The 13,358-nt window shown below is 42.5% G+C and overlaps 1 protein-coding gene across 1 annotated transcript; it reads right to left on the reverse strand.

Moving 5' to 3' along the window:
- Window positions 1–4,447: 4,447 nt before the first annotated feature.
- On the reverse strand, window positions 4,448–11,310 carry LOC133950328 (uncharacterized). The gene is made up of 3 exons (XM_062384578.1): window positions 10,632–11,310; window positions 9,711–9,980; window positions 4,448–4,461 (listed from the first exon to the last, which is right to left on the reverse strand). The coding sequence occupies exons 1-3, from the start codon at window positions 11,239–11,241 to the stop codon at window positions 4,448–4,450; spliced, it is 894 nt and encodes a 297-aa protein (XP_062240562.1). The 5' UTR covers window positions 11,242–11,310.
- Between the last annotated feature and the right edge of the window lie 2,048 nt (window positions 11,311–13,358).

The following is a 13,358-nucleotide window of genomic DNA, read 5'->3' on the forward strand; positions in this document are numbered from 1 at the left end:
GGAGTCGATTCTCCAATATTGGAAGTAATAGGTAAGTAGTGATGTTTAGAGGGGCATCCCATTAAGTGTCCCAGGCGGCACTGGCCAGGGTTAGGTGAAAACGGTAATATCCGTTGACCCGACAAGTCAGGTCAAACGTTATGCACGGGCCTCTCCTGGGACTGGGGTGCCCCTCACTTGGTAAAATAACCATAAGTATCCACTAATCATGTTGCAGCAACACACTGATTTTTTACAGGTATGTGAAGCATGCTGGGGTAAAATAACCGTAAGTATTGTCTAATAATATCGTAATAACACACTGATTTTTACAGTTGTGTTAAACATGTTGTCATTACAGCTAAATAAACATCCAATGAACTATATACAAATATGTCTTGAGTCTCTCCGCTCAGCCGAGGGAGGGTAAATGGCTTATTCAGGTAAGTACAATTTGTCATTTTTGCTTAAAGTCCGGAGGCCCTGTCGCGACGTTTCGAAATTTGTTTATCTTCATCAGGCTAGGGCAGGTAAGTAGGTCAGGTCGAATTAAGAGGTAAGTCATCCCCATGGTGGGTCTCTGGGAGAGCTTGTCCCTGATCTTGCTCCATGAGGCATTTTGTCTTGTCTGAGACTGGCCAAGGAGTTGCAATCATTTATATAGCCCATCTAGCTCCTCCCCCTGGTGAAGTTTCCTTGTCCCTCCGAATCACAGCACTCCAACAAGCACTCATTCCCATACTCCTTTTCCATCAATTCCATTAAAATAGGCTCCAATCACACACCTATAGGGATCTCTTGTCCTCTAAATATTAAACACAGTTGGGTGGGGTATACCAGGGAATAAATTGCCTTCTCTCTGAGGTCTTACTGCCTTTTTAGGTCTTTCTTCCTGGGTTAGGGTTAGGGTTAGGTAAGAACGGTAATATCCGTGGACCGACCCAGTCGGTCCAACGTTGTGCACGGGCCACTCCTGGAACATAGGGTGCCCCTCACTCGGTAAAATAACCTCAAATGAACACCATAGGTAGTTCTAAAAATTCTGCTTTAATGCAGTTGTTGTAAGTGGACCATTTGTCATAAAATATGCTTTTAAATTTTCCCTGTTTGGGGTAGATAATTGTCCTATTATTCCAGTAAGGTATATAGGTGGTTCAAAAAATTCTGCTACAATGCAGTTGTTATAAGTAGACCATTTGCCATAAATTTGGTTTTTAAATCATCCTTGATTGGAGTAGGTAATTCCTTCTATTTTCCTTTTTTCAGGTAAGGTAATTACAATGGTAAGTATTGTCTTAATTCTCAATAATAGTGTCATAACACATCCATGGTTGCAATCTTTAAGCCCGCCGCGACGTTTCGATTGAAATAAATCTTCTTCAGGCTTGGGCTTAAGATGTGTAATAAGTGGTAATAAACACAAGTCATTTTGCTTTGTTTATGTTGAGTGCATGGAGCATTTTGTCCTATGCTGGCTGAGGTCAGAGTGAGCAGTGAGCTGTTTGCTGTTCTGCCTTTATATACTCTGTGAAGCTCCTCCCCTTTCTTTTACAAAACTCTTTTCGAGACAATGTGAAGGGTGGATTCAATTGAGGTGTAAGGTGGGTAATTCCTTCTTTTAAGGTAATTTACCAGGTAAGTATTTGTCATGTGGTTGTATTAATGCTTTTGTCAGTTTGAAATAAAACATGTAATAAACCAATTGGTGTCGTTTGTAATTCCTTAATTCTTTCCTTTTGCAGGTAAGGTAATTACACAGGTAAGTGGTCTGCATTGCAGTTATGAAAACAAATTATATGAAATGGACCATTTGGTGTTGTTTGTAGTGGGGCAGGTAATTCCTCCTCAATCAGGTTAGGTAATTACATAAATATTAGGTATTTTAAAGAATTATTTTATATGAATGACTGAGTTGTCCTTATATTTGTAATAAGGTACCTCAAGTTGAACTTTGAGTGGCAGGCAGGGGTGAGTAAACATTTAATGATGAGAAAGTAGATCTCCACTGATGGGACTGTGATACTGGCCTTCCGCAGAGCTTTCCAAAGGTTCCGGAGGCAAAATTCTGTTCTTCGTGGCTTCATACACACGGAATTCTCAAAGTGGGAGTCTTACTTTATGCTCCATGAATCGTTCATCTGGAGTCTTACTTTAATCTTTGCTCCAGGAAAAGTTCGCCTGGAGATCTTAAGTTCTACAGTCAAGATATGACCTCTATGCAGCTGACACTGCTCACTCAAGTTTTTATGAGGACCAGTGGAGTGTCCTGTAGGACATTGAAAAGAGACAACATTGGTCATGTCATGATGTTTACTGTTTAATAATAAATAAATAAACCAATTGGTGTTGTGTGTCGTAGGGTGAGTAATTCCTTAATTTAAGGTAATTACAAGGTAAGTATTGAATAAACAGTTATTTTGATGTTTCTTCGGTTTGAAATAAACATGTAATAAACCAATTGGTGTTTGTTTGTGGACAATTCCTACCCTTTCCCCACTAAAATTTAAGGAAGGAGAAAAGGTGAATACTACGTAGTGTAAATATGAGTCATTCCACTTTCCAATACCCAGTCAAAAGCATGTCTTTCTTCATATATACGCTGTCCAACAGCATCGTCCCTGAACCAGATGGGATGGGGGTTAGGATGAGGGCAAGGGGTCCTGTGGTTAGGTTTAGGGTTAGGGGCCTAGGGTTAGGGTTAGGGAAAGAGGATTTGGGGTAGGGGTAGTAGAAAGCAGGGTCCGTCGGGAGCCGTTAATTCCTTGGCCTCTTTCTCGCCGGTTACGTTGTGGGAAACGATTCCTAAAATTGGACTTTATCGGTCCAACATGGAGAAGACTGAAGTAGTGTTTTAGAGGGGCACCCCAATGCTGTTCCAGGCGGCACTGGCCAGGGTTAGGTAAGAACGGTAATATCCGTGGACCGACCCAGTCGGTCCAACGTTGTGCACGGGCCACTCCTGGAACATAGGTTGCCCCTCACTCGGTAAAATAACCTCAAATGAACACCATAGGTAGTTCTAAAAATTCTGATTTAATGCAGTTGTTGTAAGTGGACCATTTGTCATAAAATATGCTTTTAAATTTTCCCTGTTTGGGGTAGATAATTGTCCTATTATTCCAGTAAGGTATATAGGTGGTTAAAAAAATTCTGCTACAATGCAGTTGTTATACGTAGACCATTTGCCATAAATTTGGTTTTTAAATCATCCTTGATTGGAGTAGGTAATTCCTTCTATTTTCCTTTTTTCAGGTAAGGTAATTACAATGGTAAGTATCGTCTTAATTCTCAATAATAGTGTCATAACACATCCATGGTTGCAATCTTTAAGCCCGCCGCGACGTTTCGATTGAAATAAATCTTCTTCAGGCTTGGGCTTAAGATGTGTAATAAGTGGTAATAAACACAAGTCATTTTGCTTTGTTTATGTTGAGTGCATGGAGCATTTTGTCCTATGCTGGCTGAGGTCAGAGTGAGCAGTGAGCTGTTTGCTGTTCTGCCTTTATATACTCTGTGAAGCTCCTCCCCTTTCTTTTACAAAACTGTTTTCCAGACAATGTGAAGGGTGGATTCAATTGAGGTGTAAGGTGGGTAATTCCTTCTTTTAAGGTAATTTACCAGGTAAGTATTTGTCATGTGGTTGTATTAATGCTTTTGTCAGTTTGAAATAAAACATGTAATAAACCAATTGGTGTCGTTTGTAATTCCTTAATTCTTTCCTTTTGCAGGTAAGGTAATTACACAGGTAAGTGGTCTGCATTGCAGTTATGAAAACAAATTATATGAAATGGACCATTTGGTGTTGTTTGTAGTGGGGCAGGTAATTCCTCCTCAATCAGGTTAGGTAATTACATAAATATTAGGTATTTTAAAGAATTATTTTATATGAATGACTGAGTTGTCCTTATATTTGTAATAAGGTACCTCAAGTTGAACTTTGAGTGGCAGGCAGGGGTGAGTAAACATTTAATGATGAGAAAGTAGATCTCCACTGATGGGACTGTGATACTGGCCTTCCGCAGAGCTTTCCAAAGGTTCCGGAGGCAAAATTCTGTTCTTCGTGGCTTCATACACACGGAATTCTCAAAGTGGGAGTCTTACTTTATGCTCCATGAATCGTTCATCTGGAGTCTTACTTTAATCTTTGCTCCAGGAAAAGTTCGCCTGGAGATCTTAAGTTCTACAGTCAAGATATGACCTCTATGCAGCTGACACTGCTCACTCAAGTTTTTATGAGGACCAGTGGAGTGTCCTGTAGGACATTGAAAAGAGACAACATTGGTCATGTCATGATGTTTACTGTTTAATAATAAATAAATAAACCAATTGGTGTTGTGTGTCGTAGGGTGAGTAATTCCTTAATTTAAGGTAATTACAAGGTAAGTATTGAATAAACAGTTATTTTGATGTTTCTTCGGTTTGAAATAAACATGTAATAAACCAATTGGTGTTTGTTTGTGGACAATTCCTACCCTTTCCCCACTAAAATTTAAGGAAGGAGAAAAGGTGAATACTACGTAGTGTAAATATGAGTCATTCCACTTTCCAATACCCAGTCAAAAGCATGTCTTTCTTCATATATACGCTGTCCAACAGCATCGTCCCTGAACCAGATGGGATGGGGGTTAGGATGAGGGCAAGGGGTCCTGTGGTTAGGTTTAGGGTTAGGGGCCTAGGGTTAGGGTTAGGGAAAGAGGATTTGGGGTAGGGGTAGTAGAAAGCAGGGTCCGTCGGGAGCCGTTAATTCCTTGGCCTCTTTCTCGCCGGTTACGTTGTGGGAAACGATTCCTAAAATTGGACTTTATCGGTCCAACATGGAGAAGACTGAAGTAGTGTTTTAGAGGGGCACCCCAATGCTGTTCCAGGCGGCACTGGCCAGGGTTAGGTAAGAACGGTAATATCCGTGGACCGACCCAGTCGGTCCAACGTTGTGCACGGGCCACTCCTGGAACATAGGTTGCCCCTCACTCGGTAAAATAACCTCAAATGAACACCATAGGTAGTTCTAAAAATTCTGATTTAATGCAGTTGTTGTAAGTGGACCATTTGTCATAAAATATGCTTTTAAATTTTCCCTGTTTGGGGTAGATAATTGTCCTATTATTCCAGTAAGGTATATAGGTGGTTAAAAAAATTCTGCTACAATGCAGTTGTTATACGTAGACCATTTGCCATAAATTTGGTTTTTAAATCATCCTTGATTGGAGTAGGTAATTCCTTCTATTTTCCTTTTTTCAGGTAAGGTAATTACAATGGTAAGTATCGTCTTAATTCTCAATAATAGTGTCATAACACATCCATGGTTGCAATCTTTAAGCCCGCCGCGACGTTTCGATTGAAATAAATCTTCTTCAGGCTTGGGCTTAAGAGGTGTAATAAGTGGTAATAAACACAAGTCATTTTGCTTTGTTTATGTTGAGTGCATGGAGCATTTTGTCCTATGCTGGCTGAGGTCAGAGTGAGCAGTGAGCTGTTTGCTGTTCTGCCTTTATATACTCTGTGAAGCTCCTCCCCTTTCTTTTACAAAACTGTTTTCCAGACAATGTGAAGGGTGGATTCAATTGAGGTGTAAGGTGGGTAATTCCTTCTTTTAAGGTAATTTACCAGGTAAGTATTTGTCATGTGGTTGTATTAATGCTTTTGTCAGTTTGAAATATAACATTTAATAAACCAATTGTTGTCGTTTGTAATTCCTTAATTCTTTCATTTTGCAGGTAAGGTAATTACACAGGTAAGTGGTCTACATTGCAGTTATGAAAACAAATTATATGAAATGGACCATTTGGTGTTGTTTGTAGTGGGGCAGGTAATTCCTCCTCAATTAGGTTAGGTAATTACATAAATATTAGGTATTTTAAAGAATTATTTTATATGAATGACTGAGTTGTCCTTATATTTGTAATAAGGTACCTCAAGTTGAACTTTGAGTGGCAGGCAGGGGTGAGTAAACATTTAATGATGAGAAAGTAGATCTCCACTGATGGGACTGTGATACTGGCCTTCCGCAGAGCTTTCCAAAGGTTCCGGAGGCAAAATTCTGTTCTTCGTGGCTTCATACACACGGAATTCTCAAAGTGGGAGTCTTACTTTATGCTCCATGAATCGTTCATCTGGAGTCTTACTTTAATCTTTGCTCCAGGAAAAGTTAGGGTTAGGGTTAGGGTTAGGGTTAGGGTTAGGGTTAGGGTTAGGGTTAGGGTTAGGGTTGGGTTAGGGTTAGAGTTCAGGGTTCATGAGTATGGTTTATTTGCACTGGCCTATTGATCTTAAAGTGGTGGCACGGTTGGAGGAGCTCCGCTCCCTCTAACGGGGGACCAGGGTATGATCCCCAGGCAGAGCACGTCTGCAAGGACCATGGGACAGAGAAAGGATGAATACGGTTGCTGCCTGGGTTGGAGTATTTGTTGGGCGTCATTCTGTCTAAATTTTATGGAGGAAAATTAAATTAAAAAACTAAGTAAACCTGGTTGGGGATTAATTTTATCTATGAAGGTGGTATTTTAATACTGGAGTAACATAGACTAATGAAAAATGGGGATTTATGGAAACAAAATTGTAAAATGAATAATGGTGTAGTGGCAGAGATGACGCCCCTGGCCCAGAGAATCCTAGTTCGATTCCCCCCGAGGCATGTGTGTTAAAGTGGTGCCCCGGGGGGCCTGAGTGGACCCAGGCAGCACGGCTGGTTGTAGAGGGAAAAAAAAAAAAAAAACAAAAGGGGGGAGGGGGAAAGGGGAAAACACGGGGGAGCTGATAAGGAAGACTACATGAGAGGGAAATTTAAACTGATTGTCGGGTGGGTGTCCTATGAGTGTACTTAATTGTCATTGAGGCCTGTTGGCGTGATTGTACCTAATTTAAAAATCCATAATTTTTCTGTCCTCTTTCTCTGCCCAATGGTCCAATGGTCTTCTGATTCTAGACCAGAGATTATAAGATTATTGACGGAATGGAGCTGAAAATGGTTAATGAGGGGGGTGGTTAACTTGCCTTCCCCAATGTTATATATGTGTTGTTTTAATCGGGTGAGTATGGAGTGTTTTGTTTCCCCGATATAATGTTTATTGCAGGTGGTGCATGTAATGATGTAAATGACGTTGGTGGTGTGGAGTGTAAATGTACCTAATGTGGGGAATGCTGTATTGCTGTGAGGGTTTGAAATAAATTTTCTGTTTTTATAATGTGTGTGGTATTGTGTTTGTGTTGGTGGTTTGTTATCAGAGTATTTTGACCTTATTAGTAAACTGTGGAGGTTTTTGTTTTTCCTGTAAGCTGATATGATGACGTGATTTTGGAAAGCCGGCTGTAGGGTTTGAGTATGAATGAAGTTCTGTTTGATGATGTTATGTAAACCTTTGATTCTATGTGAGAAGGTAGATATGAATGGTACCGGGACACGGGGTGGAGCAATCCGGGGAATGGAGCGAGTGGGAGCGAGAGACGCCAAAGTGCTGGTCTTGATATGGCGGAGGAAGCGTTTGGAGTAGCCCCTAGACCTGAGACTACAAAATAGGATGGAGATGGAAGAATGCAGGTCTATTACACGGGATGATATTCTGTGAAAACGGATGATTTGAGATTTAATAATGCCTTTAAATGTGTGTTTCGGATGATAGCTAGTTTTATGGAGAAGGGCGTGTGTGTCTGTTGTTTTAAAGTAAACTTTGGTAAGTAGTTGTGAGTATGACAAGTTTTTTGACCGGTCAAAAAAAACAGTTGTATCTAAAAAATTAACTTGTAGTGGATCTATGATGTACTTAACTTTAATAGACTGATGGTGGCTATTCAATGTGTCAATGAAATCAGAAAATAAAGAAATGTCATGTTGCCATATTCCAAAAATGTCATCTAAAAATCTGAGGTAGGTGAGGGGTTTGTGGGTGCACTTGGCCAATGCCTCTCGCTCCCACTCGCTCAGGTAAATGTTTGCATATGACGGGGCGTATCGCTGACCCATGGCCGTTCCGTGGATTTGAAGGAATTGTTTGTTATTGAATGAAAAGTCGTTATTGTTGAGGCAGATGGTAAGGAGTTGAATAATTTCTTTGTCCGGTCTATTGTTGTCGGGGTTGTTATTGAAGTTGGATATTATAGCCTTGATACCGATTTGTGTATTGATATTTGTGTATAGACTGTCTATGTCGATTGTAAATAAGTATGACTGATTTGGAACAACCATGGGCCGGATGGTATCTATAAAATGATAAGTGTCCTTGATGTAACTTGGGTGTTTATTGGAAAGGGGTCCAAGGAAATGTTCGATGTATTCTGAGATAAGGTATGATGTACTATTGCAATCTGAGACTATTGGTCTGCCGGGAGGAACCTCATAGGGTACGGTCCATGATGGGGGTTCCTTGTGGATTTTAGGTAATAGATAGAACTGGCGGGGGCGGGGTTGGTCGGGGCCAAACAGGTAGATTTTTTGCTTGTGGTTAATGGTTTTATTGTCATATAAAGTTTGTATAATACTACGGAGGAGTGGTTGGGTTTGACTTTGTAGGTCTGACGGAATGGGTTTATAATGTGTGGTGTTTGAGAGTTGTCTGTTTGCCTCCAGTAAATACTGCTGTCTATCCATAATGACTATTTTTGAACCTTTGTCCGCGGGTTTAATGATAATATTAGGATTTTGGGTAAGTTCTTCTAAGGCCCTGCGTTCAGGCCCCGAGAGGTTGTCAACAACGTCCCCTGGGGGCCGGTAATAACGCAGGGCCTGTTTGTTCTTTTGCACCAGGTTTATTGTGGCTGTGTGTGATTGAGCCGTGGTGGGTTCCCAATTAGACCTGTGAGTGAAGGGTGTCTGAATGTGGTCCGGTTTATTATAGAAATAACTGATGATCTTTAACCTTCTGTTGTATTGGTGTAAATCCCTATGAAATTCCTCCCAGTCAAACTGTAATGGGCGTGGGATGAATGAAAGACCCCTTTCCAACAACCGGATCTGATCTGAAGTTGGAGTAAATAGTGTGGATAAGTTAAGTATGTTTGCTGTAGAGCTCCACCCCAAGTCGACTGCAGGGTCAGTATGGGGCATAGGGTTTGGAGGGTTAGGGTTAGGGTTAGGATTAGGGTTGGGGTTGGGGTTAAGGTTAGGGTTAGGGTTAGGGTTAGGGTTGGGATTAGAAGGTTTAGGGTTAGGGTTAGGGTTAGGGGTGGCGTTTGTGCCCGGTTTGGGTTTGGGTCTTACTATAAATTTAACTGTTTGAGCCAGTAATCGAAAATGAGTTGCGCGGTAGCCGGCTTCCAATGGATGTTGTCCTTTTCTGTTAAAAATGTGTCGTGAGGGATCTCTGCTAAAAATGGGAAGTATGTGGCTATTGTGTTGTTGATGTATTTTAAATTGTACTGTTGTTTAACGCTGAGGTTGTCTGAGAAGTTTATGATAGGGAAGTAGATGTCGGCATTAGGGAAGGCAAGTTGGGCCTGTTTGTATAGAGATTTTAACTGTTTGCAGGAAGTCTGCCTGGGGTCCTGGTCCTTATTATTGATCCCAATGGAGAGGACCACTATTTTTGTGTTGGGGTTGGGTACCGTTTTTTCACATATCTTTAAAAAGTGGTACATGTTAGCCCCCGGGTAGCTGTCTAATTGTAAGTCTGGGTTGTTGTGGGGGGGGATTCGATTGATATTTGAATCCCCTAAAAACAGGACTGGTCTGTGGCATTTGAAAGACCAGTCCTGGAGTTTCCGGGTGTGTCGAGCAATGTGTGATGTAGGGTGGTAATTACCTGGTGTCGAGATGTGTAGTGGTAAGCTGAATGGGGAGGAAGTGGAGGAGGGTCCTGCGGGGCTATCGTCGGGGAGTGGAGGTGTGCTGGATCCCCGAATGGCACCAGTGGGAGATGGACTTCCGAGGAGGAGTGGTAGGGAGGTCTCAGATGTGGTTTCAATGGCATTGTTAGCCTTTAATTGCCCGCTCATCATGTTTGGTGACCCTCCCGTTGTGGTTACCGGGGCTCCTCGCTGTTCCATTGTGCCAATTCGGGGATCAGCAACACCTGTGGGTGTGGAAGGGGAAGAGGAAATAGTGTCATGGTTAATTGTGGAGGTATTTGAGTAATTCTGTGTGTTTAATGATATGGATTGAAATTCTAGGGTATTGTTTTGTGTGTCCGGTAATTGATGAATTTGGGCTTGTACTTGTTGTGACCGTTTTGTAACGGTAGTCGGCGTGTCGGAGGTACTGGAGCTAGGAGGTAGTCGTGTCGCTATGGAGTCCCGTCTAGTCACTGTCGGTAAGATGGGGGAGAGTCTGGGGTTTAGCTTTATGCTCCCTCCTGCCTCCTGGGAGGCCGGTTCGGGTCCCCAGGAGACTATTTTCTTAGCCCTCACTGTGGGAGGGATGGAGTTGTTTTGGTCTAGAGGGGTTAGTCTGGAAGTCATGTAGGTTGGGTGGGTCGGTAAACCATTCAATAATCTTAGTCGTGGTTTGGGTATGGGTTGGTCAGGTGGTGTCGGTTTTAGGGGGGGCCTGGTTTGGGGTAACAAGAATGTCTTCTGTCTGTTGGTCTGATATGGGCGGTCCTGTCTGAGTCGCTGGGGTTGAGGTTGTAGCCCATCCAGTGTTGTCTGGCACTGGGTGGGGGTGGGGAGAAGTGGTGTCCGGGCCTGTGGAATTAAATGGGGTTGAAATGTAGGGGGTAACTTACTGCTGACTGGTAGTGGTGGAAACTCTACTTCATCCAATAGTTCCGGGATGGTGGAGAGGGAGCCCTCCAACCTGGTCTTGGTTTTGATAAAAGGTTTGTTATTGTTATTGCTGTTGTTGTGTTGTCTATGCCTGTTCAGAATACCTTCTGTTGTTGTTATGGTATCCGGCCGGAGTCTCTGGCCATATCGTTTTCTAGCCCAACCAGAAGCTATTTGAAGAGCTATGGGGTTGTGTGGTGTATGGCCGAGGGTGTGTATTGTATTTGTGTAATGTTCCTGTAATATAACCATGTTTGCTCTCATCCAATTGTCTGTGTTGTTTTTCACCTTATGACGTGTGGTGTCTGATGGTGTGGCCGGTTTGATGAAGTCAGTTAGTCTGTTTACTTGACGCATCATCCCGGGTGGGAAAGTGTTGCTAGTGATTGCATAATCTGTTACTTGTTTATGGTGTACTGCTTGTATTAGGCGGAAAATTTGTTTTGACGCCGTTCGGGTTGCCGGGTCTGGTGCCTGATGTAATGTGTATGTGGGTGCTGTGTCCATGGCTGTTATCCTGTGTGGATTGCCATGTTTGCATAATGATGCTGAGTGCGTGCCTACAGACATCAGGGGTTGTGGGGATGTGTTTGTGTGTGTATGTGTGAGCTGTGGCCTATGTCCTAGACTACTCGAAGGTACGGGCTTCACTCTGTTAAAAAACATTTTGGAAAATCACTGGAGGGGGCTCTTACCCTGGTGTTTAGTAGGTGGAGGTCTCCTTGGTCCCGTAGATGGTTTGATGGCTTAAGCCTGGGCTTCACCCAGCTGGAGCTGGGATGTTGTTTGGGCCGTGGTCCAGTAGGGCGAGGTTCAAGCGTCTAAGGTGTCCTGTTGCCACGTGGGTCTCCCTGGTGGTGTAGGTGGAAGTCCCTTAGGTCCCGTAGTTTACTGCTGACTGTTTGGTCCTGGGCACCCGTAGTTGTAGCTGGGGCGGCGTTACGGGCAGTGGTCCAGGTGTTGTTGATGTCCTGTAGCCAGGTGGGTAACCTAACAAAAGAAGGGAACTCCGAAAAAAAGTCTCAGTACAGAGAAGGACGAGAGGGAGGTCTCCAGATGGTTATTTTTAAATATAGTCCAAAAAAAAGGGGGGGGGGGGGGGGGGGGGGTTTGGAAGGAAAAAATGAAAAATAAAAAATAAAAAAGTATATAAAAAAATATATATTAAAAAATTATTAGGTCTCTGATGTGGGTCCTTGCCCCAGCCGGGACCAGGAGCCCAAAAAAAAGTTATGTAATCTCAAATACAAAAAAGGAAGAGGCAGTCCTTTTTGTTTAAAGTCAGGGTCCACTGTTGGATAACAGGAGGACGGCCTAAGTAATGTTTGCCTCAAGATGTTCAAGACTACTAGTTGTTAATTTTTTGGAAAAAACAAGAAACAACCAGACTCCTCTGGTCAAAGCAGGGTTGCTGTAAAACCAGAGTTTTTAGAGAGAGGGAGAGTCTACTGTTTATAAAAATCGGGGGAAGGCCTCGGCCGATACCTTCAGAATGTTTTGGAAAGACATTTTTCTAGCTTCAATTTGGAAAAACAAGGCTCCCACTGGTTAAAGGCTAGGTTGCTTTAAAACCAGAGTTTAAAAAGGAGGCAAATGTTTGAAGCTCAAGGAAGGCCTAAAGTAGCAGCCCCCCAGGGACAATCCAAATATACTAGCTTAAATGATTAAAAATAAGTTTTTCAAATAGTTTTAAAAGCAAGTTGCTTTAAAACCAGAGTTTTTTAAAAAAAGATAAAAAGTCAAAGCTGACGTACCGTTGAGTAGTATTAAATCCTGACGTTTCGCACTGGTCGATGCTTCTTCAGAGGATGTGTGCTAGGACTGACAGCTCGGGTGGTTAAAAAGTGTTGGAGGAGAGGAAGTGTGCCCCTCCCCCAAGGCTCAAACCACCAATCAGTATTGTGTGTGTGGGTAGATCTGTTGTGATAGGGCTGGTGGGGTCGGCCATTTTGTAGGGTTTCCCTCCAATATATTTGAATCTTGGAGGGAAAGTTGTTGTCCCACACGATTGGTTCCCTTAGGGGGTGGTGGCTGGAAAATAGAGAGAGAAATGTCTGTATTCTGGCTAGATGTTTTAAGACCGTGTTTGGCCTACCAGGATAGCTCTCGGTCTCTCATGTGGAGGACCTGGGTTCAAAACCCCCCAGACCTGGGGCTAGGACCAGGGTCAAGTTTTGTCTGAACAGTAGTTTCTTCGAAAAAACGATATATATTTTTTTATGTATATAAAATAAAAATGTATAGTAGTTGTAAAGCGGGTTGTGTGTCAAGATCAATGGCACGGGCTGGGTTAGGGTTGGGTTAGGGTTAGAGTTCAGGGTTCATGAGTATGGTTTATTTGCACTGGCCTATTGATCTTAAAGTGGTGGCACGGTTGGAGGAGCTCCGCTCCCTCTAACGGGGGACCAGGGTATGATCCCCAGGCAGAGCACGTCTGCAAGGACCATGGGACAGAGAAAGGATGAATACGGTTGCTGCCTGGGTTGGAGTATTTGTTGGGCGTCATTCTGTCTAAATTTTATGGAGGAAAATTAAATTAAAAAACTAAGTAAACCTGGTTGGGGATTAATTTTATCTATGAAGGTGGTATTTTAATACTGGAGTAACATAGACTAATGAAAAATGGGGATTTATGGAAACAAAATTGTAAAATGAATAATGGTGTAGTGGCAGAGATGACGCCCCTG

This window comes from Platichthys flesus, chromosome 24, assembly GCF_949316205.1.
Source record: "Platichthys flesus chromosome 24, fPlaFle2.1, whole genome shotgun sequence".
Classification (NCBI taxonomy): Eukaryota; Metazoa; Chordata; class Actinopteri; order Pleuronectiformes; family Pleuronectidae; genus Platichthys; species Platichthys flesus.

What these genes read in the sequence shown, in the direction of transcription:
- LOC133950328 (XM_062384578.1), bottom strand. Translation starts at nt 11,241, where the DNA reads ATGTCTGTAGGCACGCACTCAGCATCATTATGCAAACATGGCAATCCA. An exon ending in TCCACCACTACCAGTCAGCA is followed by an intron (nt 9,981 to 10,631) that starts GTAAGTTACCCC and finishes CCACACCCACAG; the next exon opens with GTGTTGCTGATCCCCGAATT.